At 35.8% G+C, this 24,116-nt stretch overlaps 5 protein-coding genes across 6 annotated transcripts; 1 reads left to right on the plus strand and 4 right to left on the minus strand.

The window, feature by feature from the left end:
* The first annotated feature begins 720 nt into the window (after positions 1-720).
* LOC131021182 (UDP-glycosyltransferase 90A1-like) lies at positions 721-2,249 on the plus strand. The gene has a single exon (XM_057950274.1). The coding sequence runs from the start codon at positions 741-743 to the stop codon at positions 2,127-2,129; it is 1,389 nt and encodes a 462-aa protein (XP_057806257.1). The 5' UTR covers positions 721-740; the 3' UTR covers positions 2,130-2,249.
* A 2,055-nt stretch (positions 2,250-4,304) lies between these two features.
* On the minus strand, positions 4,305-6,765 carry LOC131021184 (zinc finger BED domain-containing protein RICESLEEPER 2-like). Of its 2 annotated transcripts, XM_057950275.1 has the most exons (4): positions 5,542-6,765; positions 4,683-5,464; positions 4,549-4,604; positions 4,305-4,463 (listed from the first exon to the last, which is right to left on the minus strand). In XM_057950275.1, exons 2-3 carry the CDS (start codon positions 5,355-5,357, stop codon positions 4,569-4,571), a joined length of 711 nt encoding a protein of 236 aa, XP_057806258.1. In that variant the 5' UTR covers positions 5,358-5,464; positions 5,542-6,765; the 3' UTR covers positions 4,305-4,463; positions 4,549-4,568. The 2 variants fall into 2 exon arrangements, with proteins under 2 accessions (XP_057806258.1, XP_057806259.1); XM_057950276.1 differs by having other exon boundaries at positions 4,683-5,592.
* LOC131023319 (zinc finger BED domain-containing protein RICESLEEPER 2-like) lies at positions 5,651-6,691 on the minus strand. The gene has a single exon (XM_057952864.1). The coding sequence runs from the start codon at positions 6,689-6,691 to the stop codon at positions 5,651-5,653; it is 1,041 nt and encodes a 346-aa protein (XP_057808847.1).
* Positions 6,766-9,192: 2,427 nt separating the features above from the next.
* LOC131021186 (protein DELETION OF SUV3 SUPPRESSOR 1(I)-like) lies at positions 9,193-10,184 on the minus strand. Its single transcript, XM_057950279.1, has 3 exons — positions 10,124-10,184; positions 9,912-10,017; positions 9,193-9,440 (listed from the first exon to the last, which is right to left on the minus strand). The coding sequence occupies exons 2-3, from the start codon at positions 10,003-10,005 to the stop codon at positions 9,307-9,309; spliced, it is 228 nt and encodes a 75-aa protein (XP_057806262.1). The 5' UTR covers positions 10,006-10,017; positions 10,124-10,184; the 3' UTR covers positions 9,193-9,306.
* A 291-nt stretch (positions 10,185-10,475) lies between these two features.
* Positions 10,476-12,830, minus strand: LOC131021185 (U-box domain-containing protein 19-like). Its single transcript, XM_057950277.1, has one exon. It carries the CDS (start codon positions 12,760-12,762, stop codon positions 10,708-10,710), a length of 2,055 nt encoding a protein of 684 aa, XP_057806260.1. The 5' UTR covers positions 12,763-12,830; the 3' UTR covers positions 10,476-10,707.
* Positions 12,831-24,116: the final 11,286 nt, after the last annotated feature.

Here is a 24,116-nt window from a genome sequence, read left to right on the forward strand (position 1 = left end):
TTTCTTATGTAAATTTATAAATATTGAAAAAAGTCATTTTACGTATATCCTAAATTTATATTTCCTCAGTTCATCAATTCGTGCCCTAGTGAGAGGGGCACGAATTTTAAGAAAAATGTATTGTTTATTTGTCGAGTGAATTAAAGGGGCACGACTTTTAAGAAAAAAATAATTTATTTACTAAGGAAATAGTAGTTACTAAAAATGGGTAGGAACGAATTGATTGATGCACGGACCAAAATGAAAATTATGACACGAATTGGTGGACGGAGGGAGTATTCATGACCTAGGGGACGAAACACGGGTTTTAAGAAAAAGTATATTGTTTATTAATTGAGTGCAGAAAGGGACCCACAAAGTGTATTGTTTATTAATTGAGTGGAGAAATGAACTCATATTGTTTATTAATTGAGTTGAGAAAAAATATATTGTTTATTGGGATCCACCAATTAAAAAATGTATAAATAGTTACTAAAAATGAATAAGACATGAATTGGTGGACGAACCATAAAAAAAAGTAGAACATGAATTGGTGGACAGATGGAGTACGAAGTTAGGGCTGACTTTCAAAAGTCACCCAATCGAAAATACACGAAAGTCTAGCTATATTAATTAATCCAATACATTGATGATCCGATCCAATTAAATGCTAAACACTAGATTAGTAATTACCTATACCTACAAAATGGCGTTCACTCGCTCTACAGAACCTCCAAATCAACACACACACACAACAAAGCATGGGTTCTCTCCCAACCCTACACTTTGCCATCTTCCCCTTCCTCTCGCAAGGCCACATCATCCCCCTCCTCCACCTCTCCCGCCTCCTCCGCCTCCGCTCTGCCGCCGTCACCATCTTCACCACAGCCGCCAACTCCCCTCCCATCTGCGCCGCCCTCGCCGACACCGACGTCTCCGTGGTGGAGCTCCCTTTCCCACAACACATCCAAGGCCTCCCTCCCGGCGTCGAAAACACCCAAAACCTGCCGTCCAACTCCTTCTTCATCCCCTTCGCCAAATCCACCAAACTCATGCAGAAAAGCTTCGAAAAGGCCCTCCAAACCCTAAATCCGCCGGTTTCCTGCATCATCTCCGACGCATTTCTCGGCTTCACTCTTCATTCAGCTCACAAATTCAATGTTCCGAGACTCGTTTTCTTCGGAGTGGGGGCTTTTCCCTCCACCATGTATCAAGTTTTGGGCCGCGAGAAGCCGCATGCAGCCGCCGCCTCTCTAGACGAACCGTTTCCGATACCGGGGTTTCCCGGGCTGGAATTGACTATGAATGATTTTGAACCGCCGTATAATGAGGTGGCGCCGTCGGGGCCGTACGTCGAGTTCATGGAGGAGCAGCTCGCGTCGATGGCGGCGAGCCACGGCATGATCGTCAACACATTTTATGAGATGGAACGCCGTTATGTTGATTATTGGGACTCGAAAATTGGCCCCAAAATTTACTGCGCCGGCCCGCTGTGCGCGGTGGCGCCGCCACGCACGGCGGAGGAGAAGTTGTACGTCCGGTTTTTGGATGAGAAGTTGGCTGAGGGGAGGCCGGTTTTGTACATCGCGTTTGGGACGCAGGCGGAGGTTTCGCCGGAGCAACTCCGGGAAATTGCTTTAGGGTTGGAACGATCGGGGGTGAGTTTTTTGTGGGTTTTGAAGTCGGAAACGGTTGAATTTTGCCCTAATTTTGAAGAGAGAGTTAGAGAGAGGGGAATTGTGGTGAGGGAGTGGGTTGATCAGCTTGAGGTGCTGAAGCATGAGGGTGTGTGTGGCTTTCTGAGTCACTGCGGGTGGAATTCGGCGCTGGAGGGCATCACCGCCGGCGTGCCGATTCTGGCGCTGCCGTTCATGGCGGAGCAGCACCTGAACGCGAGGTTCTTGGCGGAGGAGCTCGGCGTGGGGCTGCGGATCATGCCGACTGGGGGATCGGTTCGGGGACATGTGGTGGCGGAGGAGGTGGAGAGAGTAGTGAGGGAGCTGATGTGCGGGGAGAGGGGGGCGGAGGCGCGGCGGAAGATGGCGGAGTGCGGTGGTGCGGCGCGCGGCGCTATGAAGGAAGGCGGCTCGTCGATGGGGACGCTGGATTTGCTGATTGATGAGATTAGCGGGAGAAGGAGTCGTCCTTGATTCAAAGTTTTGGTCAATAGCTCTTAATTCGTGCTAATTAAGTTATTATGAATGAAATGTTAAGAACGAAATGAAGGAAAAAAACAAAAAAGTTACTAGTTATTATGAATGAAATGTTATATATATTTGCATGAATTTCAACTTTGGAAAATATTATTTTGTGTGAAATCAAATCAAATATGCAACCCCTAATTTTAGTGAAATCTAGGGCATGATCTGGTGCGTTTATTTTATTAAACCTATGGCTGATATTGTATCTGGAGCGCGCCCCCTATATATATATGATGAAGAAATCAAACCGCGATTTGAGTTTATTAATGTATAATTAATCAAATTTATAACTTTCTTATCAAACTTGTCATCACGACGCCATATTTTTTTTGGGCAAATTCAGCACTCTCAGTTTTTTGGTGCTATATATTGAACAAATTTTAACAAAACAAATGGGAATATTAATTGCAACAAATAAATTATACACATTGGAAGTGGTACGAATTTAGGTGAATATTAATGTGTTGTTGACCCAACTTTACTCTGCACAATCCAAATATAGTTATACTCAGTCCAGTTAAGTCATCATATTCACAAGTCTTAATATATACTCCCTCCGTCCACGAAATGAGTACCCATATTTCCTTTTTCGTCCGTCCACGAAATGAGTACCCATTTCCCTTTTTGGCAAGTGTACCCCACACATCTCTTTAATTAATACACTCAAAAAGTGGGACCCTTAAACTATTCACACTACACTCCATACATTTCTTAAAACTCGTGCCGTCCACAAATTGGTACTCATTTCGTGGACGGAGGGAGTATATAATTAGATTCGCACAGTTGAGAAACATTCACATCAACATAACGGGAAAAAAAAACAATTTATACCTTCTAGAAAATCTATTTTATGAAGAAAACTTAATTTGACTCTAAAATTGTTTCTAGTATGCTAACATATATAAATTTCATCGGGATGCATGAAAATTGAATAAATCCGATAGTGATATTTTGAGTATATCAAAATATGTCAATTAATAGCATTAATTAAGGATGTTGGTGGTTGGCATCAGAGTTGTAAAGCATGAACTCACGGTGAAAAGAAGGCATTGATCCTCTTTCGAAAAAAAACAAAAACTTTTGAGTATAGAATTAAGTGTTTCTAGTATGATGATAAGAAATTGTATGAGCTATTAAGCTAGCACTCAGTATTGTCAGCTTTGCGGTCATGAGTTCAAAATTTATATGGACGCAATTTTTAAGCTTCAATTATTAAGTAAATGTTGATTTGGATTGTTGTATTATACGAAGAATTCATCTCCTGTGAGACCAAGTATATGAAAAAGACGAGCGGGTCGTGGATTATTTTTATGGGTGAGCTATAAAAATAATTATTGTTATAAGAAAAAGTAATTATTCATATAAAAAAATGTACTGTAATATATTTCAAAAATATTATTTTTCTTCATGTTGATTATTACTTTTCATAAACAATAATAGTTACTTTAAATGATTCAAAATTTTCAACCAATCCTAACTGGCAGAGCTGCGGAGAGCGCGATGGTGGTGTACTTATTTTGATCAAATAATTATTATTGTAACAAAAAATAATTATTGATATAAAGAAAGGTAATGTTTTAAAAATATTAATTTTTTCATGTCGATTATTGTTTTTCATCACAACAATAATTACTTTGAATTATTCGGCTCAAACCCGCAACCCGCGCCTAGATCCGTTCCGACCCCGCAGCTAGGGCTGTAAACGAGCCGAGCCGAGCCGAATACTAGGCTGCTCGAGCTCGGCTCGTTTAAATATTCGGGTGTTCGAGCTCGGCTCGAGCTCGATTCGAGCTTTTATGTTCATGATCGAGTTCGGCTCGACATCAAAATATCAAGCTCGAGCTCGATTCGAGTTCGGCTCGTGTTTTATTCGTTAATGTCGAACTCGAGCTTATGCTCGAGCTCGGCTCGTTTTATGTTCGTTTAAAGGTTCGTGTAGGCTTGAAATGTGCTCGGCTCGAATATTCGAGTTCGAGCTCGTGTCAAGCTCGAAATCATGTACTTTTAATCAACCTGTTGCTCGAGCTCGAGCTCGACCTCAAAGAAAAATTATTTTCTATATATTCTAATCAATCGTCCAAAACAAGCATCAATACGAATAAAAATCATTCTAACAAATGTACATGCATGCCAAAATAACATAATTTAAACAACAATCCAAACAATTAAAATGTCTTGTGTAACTAGAAGAACATTAAAAAGTCCAAACATACACACCAAAAACTACTATATAAGAGAAGCATTGATTTTGTAGATTCTCTCCAATCTAGCAAAGCGTCACTACTGCAGCAACAAAATCAAAATCACACAATTAAGAATAATACAAATATAAATAATAAGACTAATATAAATAAAAACAATAATTTACCCATTCTATTGATGCCATGCTTAAGTGAAAGTGATCTCTTTGGTATTCTCTTTGTCCTATAAAAATATAAACACATAAATTTAAATATTAGACGTATATATAGTAAAGACATAAAGATTAAAACTGATACTTACCTGGGCTTTTCCCTTGATCTCGTAGCGAGCTCGTAGCCAATCTTCGGCACAAAGTAGCATTTGCACAGTATCCACTCCTAAAGAGGCACGATGTGGATCAATAACTCTACCACCAGCACTAAAGGCAGACTCTGAAGCTACTGTGGTTATGGGAATTGATAGCACATCACAAGCCATCTTTGATAGGATCTTATACTTCATCCTATGCATCTTCCACCATCCAATTGCATCAAACTGAGTCGGCTCATTCCATTCTTCAACTGCCTCCTCAAAGTACAAATCAAAGTCCGACTTCATTTGATCAACACTAGTAACAGTTTTCCTAAAGCTTTCATATTTGCTTTGGCTTCTACTTGTACTAGATTTCACACTACTAACACCACTAACATTGCTAGAACTTCCTGTTTGAGCATCACTAGCATTTCTCACAATATTAGTAGTACTAGTACTAACTCTATAAGCCTCTACATATTCAGCATACAAGTTTCGCAATGTCTCAAAAACTGTTACTTTAAGTTCAATCCCTTCCACGCCAGAATAGCAATTGTCAGCACACCACTCAATATACTTCATTTTGTTTCTAGGATCTAAAACAGCCGCTATAGAAATCAATAAATTACAAGATCCCCAATACTTATCAAACTTCAACTTCATCTTTTCAAGCATTTTTTCCATAAATGTAGCTGTGGTACCTGAATCTTTATCTAAACTCTCATAAGTCAATAGTGACTTTATGTGAACAAGTTTGACCAAGAAAAGATTGGCTGTCGGGTACTCAGAACCTGCATTAAATGTGATGATATAATTGACATTAGTAATTACACAATATATTATGAGTGCAAAGTAAATATATTAATACCTGAGATGAGTTCAGTGATCTCATGAAAATCTTCAAGGAAAGAACAAACAATGCGCACTTTCTCCCATTCCTCATCACTCGGCAATGTAGTATATGAAGGATCCCTTTGTTAATATCTTGGAAAAACGGCTTTGAACTCCAAAGCACATGACAACATAAAATATGTTGCATTCCATCTTGTTACACAATCCAAGACAAGTTTCTTCGAAGATAATTCCAACTGCTTTGCAATTTCACCGAACATGATCACACGTGCCTCTGATGCTGCCACATACTTCACACTTTCACGCACTTTGGAGATCACATCCTGAATAGAAGATAATCCATCTTTGACCAAAAGATTAAGAATGTGCGCACAACATCTCACGTGAAATATTTGACCACCAAGAGGTAAAGTGTGTCTGAACAAGAGATTTTCTTTCAATATCCGAACAGCTACATCATTGTTGGAAGCATTATCCACAGTGATTGTCCAAACTTTTTCCTCAATACCCCACTCTCGAAAGCATCTTTGCAGCACATCACTAATCACGACTCCCGTATGTGGTGGTGGAATATCACAAAAGTTCAAAGTGCGCTTTTGTAAATTCCAATTTGAATCCACATAGTGACCCGTGACAACCATATATGAAATATTTTGATCTGATGTCCAAAGGTCTGTAGTCACACTTACTCTACTAACACCTTTCAATTCGTTCATCAATCTCTTCTTCTCCAACTCATAAGAGGCCCAACAATCCTTCTTTGCTGTTGCACGACTAATCTTATTATATAGGGGAGTGGCGCTCTTCATCAACAAATTAAATAACTCATATTCAGGAAATCGAAATGGAAGCTCATGCACAATAATCATGTGTGAAAGTACCTCTCTGATCTTTGAGTGGTCATACTTAAAATTAGTGACAGAGCTCACCGCTTCCTTCTGAGCCATAGACATTGTGATGCTGATATTTTGTTGGCCTTTCGTGCTGTGAATTTGTTTAGCAGTGCATTTGGCACTATGTCTAGCCAAGTGAGTTGTACAACCAGTCTTGTTGACTGATAGCCGTGTCTTGCAATGAATGCATTCGGCTTTCACATTTCCTTTTACATCAATGATCTCTTTGAAGTCATCCCACACTTTGGACGTGCGTTTTCTTTTCTTTGTCATGTAGGGATTGTCTTGATTCTCCTCTCTAATCTCTGTCCCAACCTCATGGTTCGGATCTAGTTGATTTACATGGATATCAGCTGCTTGTCCATCATTGAGATATATATCGACTAAGAAAGAATAATGATAATATCGACTAAATATAAGTGACGCTCATTCAAAGTATACAACATATATAACATGCATGATATATATAGATATGGACTACAACACATAAATTATAGTGCATGATTTGATTATATAGTATATATATTACTCCCTCCGTCCGCCAAAAGTATTCCACTTTGACCGGGCACGGAGTTTAATAAAATGTGTGATGATGTTGATGTAGTGGAGAAAGGGTCCCACCACTTTATGAGATGTGTGGTTGAGATTGAATTTGGGGTGGGTTTTTTGTAAATAAAGAGTGTTTGTAAGGATAAAATATAAAGGTGGATGGTGGGACCATGGCTTAAAAAGGAAAGTGGAATACTTTTTGCGGACGCCAAATATAGTAATTGTGGAATACTTTTTGCGGACGGAGGGAGTATATTATATAATATCAATGTATGATATTATATTATTAAACGATATAACAATGAACAAAGTAACAAAGCTCGATTGTTCTTTTAATTCGTTTATTTGGAGTTAAGGTAAAAATGAACAAATTGATTTTTTATTTTTGCAATTTGATAAATTAGTAATTTCAATAATGATTTTTGATGTATTAGAATTAAAAAATATATGTATAAAATAAAAAGAATAATTATAATATCGACTAAATGTAAGCGGTGCTCATTCAAAGTATACGGCATAACATTTATCCTTATACACACATGACACATACATCTATAATATATTTGAAATCAATTGTGTGACTATAATAAAATTGAAGGTTTATTAGTAAATTATGTTTTTCTTTTTATAAAATTGTGAAATTTGACTAATTATGAAAGTTATATTTAATTAAAGATGTTTCAATGCATTGTCACGGAGCATGGTTGCAAATGCTAGCTACATATTATAAATATAGACATAGACATTGAGTATATTAATATATGTATATATATATTAATTTATTTCTTACGTAATATACATAAATTCATTTTTTTTGTAATATATAAGAATTTATTAAGTTTAAAGTTTACAACAATTGCTATATGTAGTTCAATGGCAATGGAAGTTTATTTAGTGCTATTATGCCTTGAAGTCAAGGGTTCGAACCTTGTCTCATACAAAAAATTTTATTTGTCTTTCTTGAAGTATAAGCTCGATTGTGGGCTCGATTATGGGCTCGATTGTAGGCTCGCGAACACAGCTCGATTGTGGGCTCGCGAACATGTTCGATTATCAACGAATCCGAACATGTTCGCGAGCCTAACGAGCCGAGCACTACAAAGCTCGGGCTCGGTTCGATAAAATTATCGAGCTCGATTTTAGGCTCGAGCTCGGCTCGTTTATTATCGAACCGAGCTTCGAACGAGCTTTTTTCGAGCCGAGCTCCGAATAGCTCTGTTCGTTTACAGCCCTACCCGCAGCCAACCTTGCGCCCAGGCCCGCTCCCCAATCCCGACCCGATCCATCTCACCCATATACAAGTATTTATTATAATGATAATCTTTATATGGGACACAAGTGATAAACAAATTAACGATAAGAACTGCAAGTGGACCGGCTTCCTAGTTATGACCAGGAGATAGACACACATCTTATAGGATTTGTGCTCTGCTCAGCTCCAACAACTAAATTGGGCCAAATTAAGTGTTGCAAATTTATAGAGCTCTACTAAACTTAGCATCACCATTTCTTTTTATTTTTTATTTTTATAGAAGAAACAAAGACCTTCACTCATCATCATTTCTAATTTTTAATCATATAGTCACATCTTTAGGCTTAATTAAGACAGTATTAAACTTTTGACACTTAATTTATTAATTCTCATCAATACTTTCTAAATTCATGATACTTTTACCCACCCATACTACGAGTATCTTTGATAAGATTAAAAAATAAATAAAAAAGCATGAAACTTTTTCTATTTACTTTTTCTGAAGGCTTCAAGTGCGCTGTATTCGATCGACATCTTTCAATTTTCATACGTATTTATTAATTCTAATTACAGTTTAATAATCTTCAATTAAGACTTAATTAGGATGCCTCATAATCTGTTTTTTCATTTGTGGGATAACAACTCTAATGGAAGTAGAGTTGCAGTCGAGTTACTGCAGATGTTACCAATCAACAAGTACATGAAAAACAAATATAGATATTATGATGCAAGACTTGACGACAATGGCTTATGTGCTACAAAAATTTTGCTTGTAGTTTTCAGTGTAAAAGCAGCAAGAGGTTAGTATGAATTCCTATACATGCATCTCCACATCTCTCTCATACCAAGATTTCAATAGAATCCTAGACTCAAATCTCTACCATGCATTCTTGAAGTTACCTTTGCAGCAAAATGCCATCAACGACTTGTCTTGAGGCAATGCAACAACACCTACCTACCTACCATCCATTAATTATGTTCGAACTAAGCATATATTATGAAGCAAAAAGCAAACAGATAATCATAGGCAAATGCAGTAAACAATTCACAACATCTGATCCAAGACAGACAATGCTAACAAGAGGGTTCATGTGGACTTAGCCTCATTCCTCTCCAATTCCTTCCTCAGCTGCACCGAGAAATCATCGTTCACATCATCATCATCCCAGTCATCTTCCCACTGCTGACTCATTTCTTCGCCTTCATCTTGCTCGTCCCAATCTGCCACATCCACACCCAAATAATGGAACGGAACGAAACAACCTTACATGATTGTATATTCCACGGCTTTAATTTGTTACAGAAAAAGAAACAAGGAGAAATGTAGTCACACAACAAACCATCATTTTGCTTATGGCAAACATCTTGTTTACAATCCATGTTGATAAATCAAATTTTACAATGCATTATTTCTTCCATACACAAATCAACAAAATCAAAATCACAAACCTTTAGACCTTAATTTTTATGTCAAACAAGAATCTGTTGACAAAAAAATCATAACAAAATCCAGCACACATTTATATCACCAAAAACAAAAGCAATAAACAAAAGAAGTCTGCACATATCATACTAGCTAATTAGTTTCGGCCAATTGAAATCAATGCAGCATTCAGATCATGGTAATACTAAAAAAAATACAAAGACAATTCCTCTTTCTCATATATACTCACAATAAAACTTAAAACCCACCTCGATCAATTTCAAACTCCTCAAACTCGTCATCATCTTCAAATAGATCGGTCTTTACTTCCTCAGATGCTGGTTTCTGCCTTTCCGTCGCCATTGATAAAATCTCCTACCAGAAAAAGGGGAAAATAATATAACAATTCAGTCAGAATAAATGCATATGAAACAAAAATAATCGAAATTGTAAAGATTGAATCGAAAAATAGTAAACTCACAGAGTGAGTGATCTAAGAAGATTTCCAATTATTGACGCTATTTTTCGATTAAATGATATCGATCACGGGTTATGATTGTTCTGGAACAAAGCGCATATATTAATAATTACAATGTAACCCCTTACCAAAATATAAATAGGATTTCACTCCCCGATATCGGCAATTTGTTGGTAAGTTGAAGTACCAAAGCATCAAAATTATCGCTTCTACCTATTTTCTGCAATCCAAGCTTAAAAATACCAATTTTATCAACTTCAAATACTACTATTAATCTATTATATAGTATTAGTATAGATTTGATAGTAAAATCTTATGAAATATTGAATTTGGAATTCCTGAATAGCAAAACATATAATATAACAACATGACACTGTATTATTACAGCAAAGAATGGACAAACATCTCTATGAAGGTCTGAAAATGGATGGACCTTGCAGGGTATTAGCTCCCAAAAACTCGAGCTAAAACCTATAAAAATACAACGAGGAATCATAATCAAAATCCTCCATGAAGATACATACAATACACCTTTTGCTGAGCCTATTTCGTAAGTATTTACAGAGAAAAATAGAGGTTGCAAACCATCACCAAACATCAACAAACTGATCTTGTTCTGGCCTGAGCTCCCTCTTGTGATCAGACGACCTCGTCTCACAGAACCTGTGCAGGATCTTGATAAGCGACCGCGCCTTCCTCCCCGCATGCGACGTCCCCTCCGTGACGAGCGAGTAGAGCGCCGTCATGAGAGACGCGTCCCTCACCAAAACGGACACCACATCAGCTCCGCAGTTGAGGCAGAGGGAATGCAGGATCGAGACGCAGTACTCTTTCCCAGCCTGCGTCTCGATAGCATACAGAAGTCTAAGGATTGATGGAATCGCCGCTTCCATGATCTGTGCCGAGCCATCAAAACTGTCTGCCAATCTGGATAACACTGCCAGCGTGTCTGTCTTCACCTCAGCTCTGTCTGAAGACTCTAGCAAGCCTAACAGCGTCGCCACCGCGCCCGCTGCTATGGCCCTGTCGCGGTTCCTGTGGTAGAAGAGCAGCGCGAAGAGAGCCACCACCGCGTTTTTCTTACCGCAGGGGTTGCCATGTCTGATCAGCTCCAGCAAGGAAGGGATTGTTTCCTTGTTTTCTCCGATCTTCTTACGCTGCTCGTGTATTGAAGCGAGGTAGAAGATGATTGCAGCCGCAATCTGTTTTGACTCCGGTTTCTGGCCGTGCTTGAGAACGGCGAGAACCGAGTTGAGGCCGCCGTTTTCAATGATCGATTTCTGGCCTCTCGGCTGCTTGGAGAGCTTCAGCAAGGCTGAAACCGCATTTTCCTGCATTGTGGGGTCGGTTGAATCGAGCAATTCTAAGAGAGGTGGGATCGAGCCGGATTCAATCAAGCAGCAGCGGTTGAAGAGATTCGACTTAGCCAGGAGGCGGATTTCGTAGGCCGCCTTGCTCTTCTGCCGGTCATTTCCGTAACCTAGGCTGAGTGTAAGATATTCCGACAGGAATTTGACGGCTGCCGCATTGGCGGGGCTCCCGGGCAAGATAGTCCTGGAGATATCTCGATTGTTCTTGCTCGATTTGGCCATGGACACGCCGTATTCGGCGCAGAACTGCTGGATGAGTTTCTTGAGGCTCGTGTTGGGCACGAGCTCCGTGCTCGTCAGCTTCTCCCCTGTCTTGGGACAGACGAAGTTCCCCGATTTCAGCCATTTCTGAATCGAGACACGGTCGTATGTCTGCCCCGTCGCCACCGTCACCGGATCGGTCATCAGCTCGAGCGAGATCGGGCACCGGAAATCCTCGGGATTCAAGCAGTTAAGCACCTCCACATTGCTACCTCTCGCATCTGATTGATTTATTACTTCCACATCGTAGTCCTCGAACAGAACTCCCCTGCAATAACTCAACAATCCGATTAAACTGCTCAGTAACGGCACCTCCCTCTCGTCGCCATCTAAATATCCGGCGCAGATTTCATCCTCCAAAAATCTGATTTCTTTGTGACATTCCAACCACGAATTGATGTGTAGGTATCCGAGGACCCGCCTGATCATGAACGGGTCGGGTTCGAACCGGTTCTCGAACTGGTTGAGGACGAGCAGCACTCGCTTTGTGGCGGCCTCGTCGGCGGCGTCGACTTCCATCCTCGCCCTCCGCGCCTGCTTCCGCAGCATCTCCACAACCTCCTTGATATCGCCGGGGACGCGGATCGCGTCCAGCGGCAGGACGTCGAGCGCCGTCGCGATGGTCCGGATCAGCGAGCGGAACTGCGTCGCCACGGAGTGGGACCTCATCAGGATCAGCATTTTGGCGCCGTCGCGCGCGCAGTCTGAGAGCAGGAGCTGAATCCTCTGGAGCGTGACGTGGAGCTCCGACAAGCAGAGGATGATCGAATCCGACATGCTCGGCGCGTGCTCGCGGATTTCCTCGAAGAATAATGAAAGGATTGAGATCTGCCGGAGAGTTTCGCGGGCGTTTCTGCGCTGTGATGCCAAGGGTTTGAACTGGAAATCGCAGATGTCGTGTGAGAGAGTGATTAGGGATTCGAGGAGTGTCGCCGGAGATATCCCCTCGCAGGGATGGACCACCGGGAATTTCAGTATCCGGCGACTGTGCCGGTCGAATTTTCGAATCATTTAGAAAAAACTATGAAGCTATTCGGTTTTGTTTGGATTAGGATTGGGAGAAATTGAAGGATTTGAAATTTCAGTTGAGGGAATATATATGGAGGGTTTAACCGCTAGATTTTTTGCTGGCACGTGGCAGGAATCCGCCGGGTGTAGGAGTTGATGCCCTGGTCGCAGAAGATACTAGACACGCTTTGTGGACACGTGTTGAGAATAGAGTGGGCGATGATTGTTCTTGGATTTTGTGTTGAGATTGAGACTTGAGCAGTGTTTGGTAGGTTGAAACCCAAGTAGAAATCGTAATGTAGGACTAATAGTAACATTTTGTACGACAGTGGAAATTAATGTTCTTTTAAATTCCCAGTCAAAGTGTGACCTTTTCTTAAAAAAATGTGTATTTTATGTGTAGGTAAAAAGATAAAAAAATGATTAAAGGGTAAAACTTTCACTTAAAAAGAAAAAAATCTCACTTTAATTGGGACGTCCAAAAAAAAAAGTGTCTCACTTTAGCTGGAATGGAGGGAATATTACTCATCTCATCCTAATTAAGTTACTTATTTTTTTTCAATACGAAATTTAAAAAATATATATTCTAAATATGTTTAATAATAAAGTGAATAAATGATTAGATATTTCCTTACTTATATTTATTCCATATAAAAAAATTGATCAACTTAATTGGAACGACTCAGAAAAGAATATTGATCAAATTAGTTGGAACGGAAAGAGTAAGTTTTTTAGCACTTGTACTATTTTGTTTTAAGTAAAAAATTTCATTCAAAGTACCACAAGTACTGAAAATACACTATCAGTTCACAATATGTGTGATAACACTAACTTTTCCATGGTTTTTAATGTTCTTATGATGTTAATTTTATAGAGAATTGAGTGTTTGATGATTATTTTGTGCTTAAATTAATTATTTTATCTTGTGAAATAAGATACTTGCTCATACTTTGATGAATTTTACATAAATATGTAGTTCGACTTTGGAAGTTGTAGTTCGTCTCGATACGAGTTCGTAGGTGCAAACGGTTCGCAAATCCAAGTTAGGACGAGGAAGATATAGCCGAAACAAGAAAGTCGCGTGCAGCAGTGAATAGTGCCCAACAGAAATTTCTGGATTTTCGGATTTTCGGATTTTCTCAGTATTTTCGAGTTCTACACTGTATTTATCTCTTGTGCCTATCCAACAATCTGCTCCACCGAGGCTATTACGAAACTAAGTTTAATTTCCGCTGCGTATGATATCAATCTGACTGAACTATCCTCTGATAGTAAGGAAGAGTGATATCATCTCTATCTTTGCAAACACGACTGAAGCCCTTACTTGGATTAGTTAAGTTCCAGTAACTTAACTGATAACTCATTACTGAAGAGCTTTCAGTATCAGTCGTCAACCCTGTTGGTCAAAACTGATTTCAGTAAAACAGGAGTCCTTGTTTGCGTGCAAAGTTTCGTTTTGATCTCTGACTGAGATCCCTCTGATTGAGGTCAGTAGATTAAGTCAAAAATAGCCTATAGGTGTATTCTCCCCCCCCCCCATACACCTATTCGAGACCCTCAGGACCTAACACTATAGCTTTGTCTTTTTTTTTGGGTCAAATTAATTCTTTAAATGAATTTGTTTTGAATTTATGTATCATTCGATTCCATACGTTTAATGTATTATATTTTCTAAGTGGTGTAAAAAATTTAATATTTTATTTATTAATAATTAAAGTTTGAAATAGTATTTATTTTTATATGAAATTAGTAATTGAAATTTTTTTGGGAATGTATAATTTGAAATGTATATATGTATGATTGAAGAAGTATAAAATGTAAGAGGTAAAATGATATTTAAAAAATATACCTTTGGCTTAAGTTTGGTGTAAATGGTTGGAATATAATTAAATAATTAATATTGAAAGTGACATATAATGTAAAATGAATTTGAGTTTGATGTAAATGGTTGGAGATAATCCAAGGAATGATAAATGTATAATTTGAAATTAATATAATATTTTTATTTATTTAATTATGTTATAACTATAATTATCATTGCATTTTATACAAAGTTGAAAATTTACGTTTTCGAATTCATGGTTTTATTGAGTAATTGATGTGGATTACTTTATTATATTTTTAAAACAAATTTTACATTTACTTATATTTTAATTCTATTTAGTATTTATATTTATTTATTTAAATATTTCGTATAATTTTGATACTCGCCGTGCAATCTCACGGGCGAACGTACTACTTTAAAAGAAAAACAAGATTAGCATGAAACTTTCTTGAGATAGTGTGTTTATATATCTACGTCAAATATATACTAGTGGTTCAATTGAATCTAGATGTATGTTATACAAAATATGAATTATTTTTAATCTTTAAATTGTGAATATTTACAATAGATCATTTGTTGAATGAATTTTTGCTTCAAAATTCATGATAAAAAAAATTAACTTTTAAAAATTATTAATTTTTATAATAAAATTCATAATGTTTCAAAGTAAACTTTCAGTAAATTTATAGTTAATTTATTTCATACAATAAATTTAATTTGTATAATTATGACTCCCTTTACATTGCAGATATATAGAACTAGTGGTATAACTTTAAGACCCTCTTCTATACAAATTACAAAAGAAAAATAAAATTTTACTCTATATATATATATATATATATATATGGGCAAAGGTGCACATTAGCCCCTGAACTTGACACCCCTATAGCTTTTACCCCCAGGATCGGTCAAGACGCGTTGACCTCCCTGAACTTTCAAAAGAAGGGTGCACTTAAACCCCTCCGTTAACGGACCCTTAAACGCCGTCTTCTTTTAATTTTTGTTTTTTTAATTTTGGGCGGGTCCAAGACAAACATGTCCGCCACTTGTTTGACGAATTTCCCCAAAGAAATTCGCTCATAAAATTTGCAATCTTTATTCATTACGCGAAGGTGAAAACAAAAGGAATCAAGAATGGCGAGCATCTGCAGCTCTTCTCGGGTGCATTCAATATTCTCAGCGCATCAGTCTTCGGCGAGATCAATCGATCACAAAATCTCGCAGTGCACGGTGACGTGCATGTACCAGACGCCCATCGCCGACTACTGGCACAACGTGATTGTGGTGTGGAGCAAGAACATCATGGTGAACTCGGTCTGCATCTTCGTGGAGAGCATGGAGCGCGATCAAGTCAGCACGTGCAAGCTCGAGCTTAAACCCTAGCATTTATGGGCAAGAAAAGGCTACAAAACTTTCATGGTCGATGGGAACCAGCTCGAGCTCTACTGTGATTTTCGATCAGCCAAATTCTCCGGCCCCGAGCCGAATAAAGACTTCTACGTCGCATTAGTCTCCGACGAGGAGCTCGTGTTGTTGCTCGGCGACATGGAGAAGAAGGCGCAGAATTCGTGTTTGCTGCTGCTTCAATACTGTCCCTCTGCACCACTAATACTATCCCTCTGCACCACCAAATCATATTACACATGTACACCTCCAATTTATTTCAAGAAATTGGTGTTGAAAATTAGTAAATTGTTGATGCATGGTTAGAGAGATGCATATGAAGTGTACGGTGTAGCAGCTCCAATGGAGGACGAGGTTGGTCATGTTAATGGTACAGGAGTTCACCGGCATCCCCGTCGCCTCCTTCTCCGGCAGCTCCCCCTAATCGTGGCTACTCGATCTATTCTCCGCCGAGGGCCGACGACAATCTGAGCCGGTGGAAGAAAGAGAGAACCGCAAAAAAATAATAATAATAAGTTTAACGGCGTTTAACAGCCGTTAAACACGGGGGCAATCTCTTTTGAAAGTTCAGGGAGATCAACACGTTTTGACCAATCCTGGGGGGGGGGGGGGTAAAAGTTATATGGGTGTCATGTTTAGGGGCTAATGTGCACATTTGCCCTATATATATATATGGGGCCGCTCCAATGAGACCCTCTAATTTTAGTGAGATTTATGGCACGATCTGGTGCGTTTATTTTGTCAATCCTATGGCTGATATTGTATTTGAAGGGAGATTATTTTTCGCAGGGTTCGAATCCTGGAGGGAGCAGATATTTTAAATTTTATTATTCATCAATATATATTGTATTGTTCATCAGTATATACTGCCTTGTTCATTAGTATATATATCTTATTCATTACCAATTTTTTAAATTTTGTTTTTCATTAGTATATACATCTTGTTCGTTAGATATACGTCTTGTTCATTAGTATTATATGTCTTATTTATTGTTCTTATGTTACACGAAAAATAGGGATCCTCATTGTCCTCATGTATTTTATATATATTTTAAAAAAATTAATAAGCTAACACGATAATCTAACAAAACTAAGCCACATATTCATATTAGTGCTTGCCTAATCCACACGTCATACAACAGCCTCAGTGAATAAATGCATCAGCGTGCGAGCTGAAAAGATTGTTATTAGGTTTTGTGGTAGTTATCGATCAATATCAAGTAATCAGTACTCCATTTCTTTTCTTTTCTAATATAAATTAATTTTTTATACCCGCGCTTTTAGAGTGGCTTGTCTCCTTATCTTATTTTTTAAAAATGAAATATATATAGGGTGGGGATCTACAAAGAATCCCCTTAGTATAAAGAATAAGGAATTAATCCTTACCATAGGATATGAATAAATTAATGGTCCAGATTAGCACTAATTAATAATTAATCTACATTTTTTTTACTGAATAACTTTAAAAATCATATATAAAAACGTTGGGGGTATGTTAGACATTTTGTCTATTCAGAAAACTGTCAATTCCTAAATTAACTCCATTAAATTAGGACATTTACTTTCACCCCCACTTTCATCCACCAAACCATCTTCCCCCACTTTCTCTCTCCCTTCCCACGACTTTTGCAAACACATCAGACGCGAATTCATCTCTTCAAGATTCGTCGTCGTCGCCTCTTCGTTCTGTAATCCGGCGACGTCGTCGCTCCACCTAAGTCCGGCGCCTCCCTGCACTTTCGCCAACCGCCGCCGCGGTCCAAGATCAGTAACTAGTCATCGCGCGCATCTGAAGGCGCCGCGGCGTGTCCGGATTTCATCCACTCGTCGGTACGACCTCTGCCTGAAAACGCCGCCGCCGTCGGGACTGCAGGCTGTCACCGAAGCCGGATTATATCCTCAATTTCCGTCGATCCTGGGTCATGAAATCGGCGAGGTTCACCGTTCACCTTCTGATTTGACGGGTACAAGTAGATTTCGATTCCCTTCTAAATGCTAAGCTCACATCTCTACAGTTATCAAAATCTTCGTTCGTGATGTTGAAACTTTTCCCGAAACTGGCGACTTTCTAAATGAAGAAGGAAAAAAATGGTGATGTGAATGAATATGGAGATTGCAGGTTGTCTGATACTCGGAACTCATTGATTATTGGTGCTTGCTTAGATAAATGGTTAAAATTCTTGCTTGATTTTTGTTTGATATGAATCTGTGCTGTATATTAGTTGAAGGGCTGATCTGATGTGTCATTGCAGCAGATTTGTTGATGGGCTGTAGTTTTTAGTAACTGATGATCTTCGGCAGAGCCCGGTTCACATTCTCTTTAAACATGTCAAATGATATCTGATGTGTGATTTTTTGAATCTAGGCTGCATTCTGTAGTGAATCTCTGTTAAACTATGGCTATAAAGGTATCATAAACTCAATTTGTTTCTGACTATGCACATCGAAGAGGTGTTCTTAATTTAATTGATACTGATTAGTGGATTTGTTCTTAATTTTATTGATTTTGTTGGAAAATAATTCATTTTCTTAATATCTTTGTGTGTGAGAGAGTTTGAACATCGAAGAGGATGTTGAAGAAAGTAGGAGCCTTCGCCAAGGATCCCATATCAGATACTTGCATTACAGTATGCGGTGTTTTCGAGCTCGATGCTTGTGTTGATGCCTGTGCTCGAATTGTGTTATGTTAATATGAAATATTGGATTTGTATAATATTTGTTTTCCATTCAGAAAATTTGTAATTTTGTTCAACATCTTATAGTGACATATTCACTATACTGTACATATCTATAGTGTATTCGTTTATTAGTTAATTTATTCAGTTTCTTGTTTTACTTATTCGATTAATAACAAAGTGTTATTCGATGAATTTTCAATATTATTCACTATAATTTTAGTGAATTATGCAGTTAGCTTATGTATTATTTAGATTATTAACTAGCATAATATCAGCTGAAGTCATACCGAGCTTTGATCTTCATGGTATCCAGGGAGGTTTTACATCATATGAAAAATACGAGTTAATTCATGATTTATTCATGAAAAATGCTACTTTATTCAACAAAATAGTTTCCTTATTCACAATTTATTAGTATCATATAAATTATTCAGCAAACTATTATCCTTATTTGCATAAATATGATTTTTATTCAGAACGTCATGAACAATATTCGAATACGATATATTCATGAATAACGTTACTTATTTGGGTACGTTTTGAACAATATTCAAATACAATATAATTATTTATTATCACACAAAGAACCAAATTAATATGTACAGGTTTTGAAATAATGAAAAAAATAAAATGCTACATGAATTACTAATTTTATTTAAGCAATTAATAGTTAAATTATGAATAATTAATTGCTGGACTAATAAAAATATAAATTAGGTGAAGATTCTATTATTTATTCACATAATATTAATTTTTGAATACACATTAAAATAATTTAAACAAATAAAAAATTTGGATGAATTCATGAATTCGAGTATATAAAATAATTGTGAAAAAAAACCATAAATAACGTAAAATATGAAATACAGACTCTGTTGAATTAACATTTAACTAATCTGAATAATTTCACATATTAAACTGAATAAACTTTCAAGTTGTGCGAATAAGGAAAATACGAAAATGCTGAATAAAATGTTTTTCTTCAATTGCTGACGATAATGCGTGAGGCTGGGTTGAGGAAGATACGAAAATGCTGAAGAAAATTTAATCACTACATAAAGAGTTATCTCAAACATTAATACCTAGCTAAAATAACCTTACCTAAGTTTAAGGAAAGAAAAAGATTTGCCATATAATTGATAGATATTTACGGTAGTGTTAATTAGATTAGGACAAAAATAACCTTTCATTGATTTATAGCTGTAATATAAATTCTTAATCATCAGCCGTAGGATTTAAAACAATAAAGGGCCGGATTTGATTCCTTATTCTTTTTACATTTAGCATTCTTTTTTGATCCCTTCCCTATATATATATATATATATATATATATATAGGGGGCCGCTCCAATGAGACCCCCTAATTTTAGTGAGATCTAGGGCACGATCTGGTGCGTTTATTTTATCAATTCTATGGCTGATATTGTATCTGGAGGGTGATTTTTTTTCGCAGGGTTCGAATCCTGGAGGGAGCAGAATATTTTAAATTTTGTTATTCATCAGTATATACTGCATTGTTCATCAGTATATACGGCCCTGTTCATCAGTATATATGTCTTATTCATTACGAATTTTTAAAATTTTATTTTTCATCAGTATATACATCTTGTTCATTAGATATACGTTTTGTTCATTAGTATTATATGTCTTATTCATTGTCCTAGTGTTTCACGAAAAATATGGGGTCTCACTGGAGCGCGCCCCTATATATATATATATATATATATATATATATATATATAATAGAGATTCAAGAAAGAACCATAAATAAAAGAAGATCGGAGAACCATTTTCAGCCATTCGATCATCAAGATTTACGGTGGATGCATTAAAATAATTAAATTTTATTCTTAATTTAAAAATAAATTATACTATAACTTACCTATATTAAATAAATTTATTTTATTTTATTTTAAAAAATAAATTATAATTTTCTTTTTCTATTTCACTAGTTTATGAGCAGTCACCTTTCTGCTGATCGCGTAAATTTAATATTTAAAAATTTATAAACGTAACGTGGAAACTAGTAATTTATTCTTCCAGAGACGAATGCAGAATAAGACAATGTCTTATTGGACCCCATTCAAATTAATTATTCCCCAACCTCCATCTTAGAAAATGTTGTATTGTTTTCCGTACACATCCATCTTAGAAAATGTTAGTATTTATAAAAATGGAAAAAGTTGTTTGGCCATGGCAAAAAATTATAAAATTCGTGTATTTAGTTTTTTATGTTTAATATAAAAATAATATTTAATTAATTTTGTTTTTTTACACGTTGTAGTTATTTTTTATAATTTTTTATTTTTAAAAAAAACTTAAAAAATTAAAAAATTAGAAAAATCACGATGTGTACTAAATAATAAAACTAGTAACATTGTATTTCTTATTTTAAATAAAATATTTAAGTATATTGAGTTTAATTAAAGCTATTATGACCAACCATATTATGACCAAATAGCATCACTCTTAAAAAATATTTCATTTATGTCCTTCAAAAAACATTAAAGCTATGGCTGTCCACACACTACTTAAATAGGAGAAAGAAAGCTGTTTGGCCATATTATGGCTGGCAGAAACTTTATAAAATTCATGTATTTAATTTTTATGTTTAAAACAAAAATAAGATTTAGTTAGTTTTATTTATTTTTAAATAAAAAATAAAAAATAAAAAATTACAATGTGTACAAAATAATAAAACTAGCAACATTCTATTTTTATTTTGAACAAAATATTTAAATACATCGAGTTAATATGTTTAATTTATTTTTTAAAATAAAAATAATGTAATTATTTTACTGTATTATCTGCCTTGTAGTCATTTTTTCTTTAATCTTTTGATAATTTTTATTTTTATATTATTATAAAAAATATATGAAAAATATCGTAAAAAATAACTATGAATGTGAATAATATTTAACCTCACAAAAACATGCTAGCACTAATACTTGACTCATAACATGAAAACATACAGGATAGTACTTTTCAAGAATGTGAATAATATGAATGAGGAGAAAACAATAATAGTTATTCCACCTTTACTGAACATGAGAGTGACTTTAAATACTCTTCAAACTATAAATCATGACTTGTGGGTCGGACAAGATACATTACTTGCAAAAAAATATATACGTTCTTTAAATAGAGAAGTTGTCTTGTTGATGCAGCCCAAGGTTCGTCGTTGAAGAAGCAGGAGTCATTTGAAGATGGTGGAGTTGGCGCATTGATTTTGATTTATTTGCATTTGGGCCGAAGTTGGAAGACTTTGTTTATATTATTTGCAGCCTTATTTTTTTAGAGCCCAATAGTTTAGTTTTTTATGTTATTTTCGACATTAGGAATAAGAGCCTTGTTTGGCTGTTTAGTATTTTTCAAAATTAGGGCTTTTTGCTTGTTAGTCAAATTGTTTCCTTTTTAGATTAGGTTTAGTTTTTGCCTATATATAGGCCTTCTCATGTTGGACGAAAATTTAACATTATTTTTATAAAAAATTGTGAGTTTTATTTCTCTCTTGAGAGTTTCGAATTCCTCTTGAATATTCCAAGAGAATTCATCTATCGGCGTAACGACAAGTCAACCAACCCTCGTCCAGTGTCATTCATCGTCCCCGAGTTGCTGCGTCAACGTCACATTGGGGTATAGAGATTACATCGCCTATATCATTCCGTAGGTTAGATTATGAGGTTTTGGGATCTTCCATCATTTATCGTTAGTTCGTTCTTCAATCTTCCGCTAGCGTGTTCGTTTGAACGATCCGGTAAGGACGTAGAATAAATCTAGTAAAAAAGAAAACTATCATATATATATTAGACATTGCATTTATAGAACTCTTGAAGACACTCATACCTCATGAGGTATTGATACAATGACAAACTTCAACTTAACGTATAAATAAACACTAACAATACACACACATACTCAATTATTGATGAATTTTATATATTAAAGCCTCGTATAACACAACTTATGTGAATATTGATAAAATTTAATATATAAAGTGTTTATTTTTCAGCTCACACCGTTATGAAATTCTTGTCTTAATTACTTCATAAATTTAATGTAAAAAAATTTCTATTAAGAAAATTTTAATTTGAAATATATAAAGTTAAAATAATTCTCACAATAACAGGTTTTTAGTAAGAATTCTTATGTTAAAAGTTTTAAATTCTGACGATAAAGCATAACTGTTACGATATTTTTTTCTTTAATTATTAGATTAGATTTTTGAGTTATTATAGGATAAAAATAAGAAATCATTATTTATCCTTTTTAGAAAATAAAAAACAAAAAGTTTTTAGTTTAAACTACACCCTAGAAGATTGTAATTATTGTTTAATTTTCTAATAATTATATGCAATTGTTACCATTTGCAAGGCATAATTGTCTCGACATAAAGTGCTTTCATTTTGTTTTGTTTCACTTCCCCTCTCTCCAAACACGCCCTCGAACACTGTAGTGTTTAATTGGATGTCGGTATAAATAAATAAAATAAAGATTAGACGACCGACGCCTTGTACACGTGGTAACTGAAACACTAGCGGCTGTGTTTGAGATTTGTTTGGGCCCATTAAGATTACTGCCGAAAGAGACAACCGACTGTCATTTTTGACATACTAAGTTAAATTTTTATATACTTAATTACGTGTGGTTTCTTCAGAAGTGGAGAACTAAACGTGTTTAGTCATGTCTTCACTTGATCATACAAGTCTTATAATATTAGTAATATATAAATCATGCTTCATGGATTCATGCACAAGCTGACTTTGATTTTTTTTTTTTAATGAAAATATTAACTTTGACACAGTCAGTTGGACTATTTGTGGGCTTAAGAGTCAACTGAAAAATCTATCTGAGTTTTACATCAGTCATATTTCACAGTTGATGCAATAAAATTAAGAATGACACTCATATTGTATATTCTTTTCGTTTTAATTTAATAGATCATATTTTTTTTAAATGTCTTATTTCAATAAATTATTTAAAAAAAATAAATACATAATAAATATTCTCACACAACTTATGTCGTTATATTCTATAAATAATTATTTATTTTTTCACTTAAAAAAGAATATGTTCATTTTTCTTTCCTACTTTTTTTTATAAATATTATATTATAAAAGAAATTACTTTTTCTGTCTTATTTTATTTAAACTTTTTTATTTTTTAATATCGGTTCTCAAGTTTTATAATCTATTGAATTAGGAGTACTGATGGAGTACTCATTTTATCAATAATTACGTGGATTAATATTGTCTCTACTAACTAACATGGCAAACGGTATGTGAGTACCGTATGAGAATAGACTCTTAAAAGCACTAAAAGAACAATTATTTAGTAAAAATTAATTTGAATACTTACCCATTAAATAATTATGTAAATATCAAAATAATTATACGCTAATAATAAGATAGGACAATATATTTTGATTAAAAGCTATAAAAAATTATTTTC

This window comes from Salvia miltiorrhiza, chromosome 4 (assembly GCF_028751815.1).
Source record: "Salvia miltiorrhiza cultivar Shanhuang (shh) chromosome 4, IMPLAD_Smil_shh, whole genome shotgun sequence".
Taxonomy (NCBI): Eukaryota; Viridiplantae; Streptophyta; class Magnoliopsida; order Lamiales; family Lamiaceae; genus Salvia; species Salvia miltiorrhiza.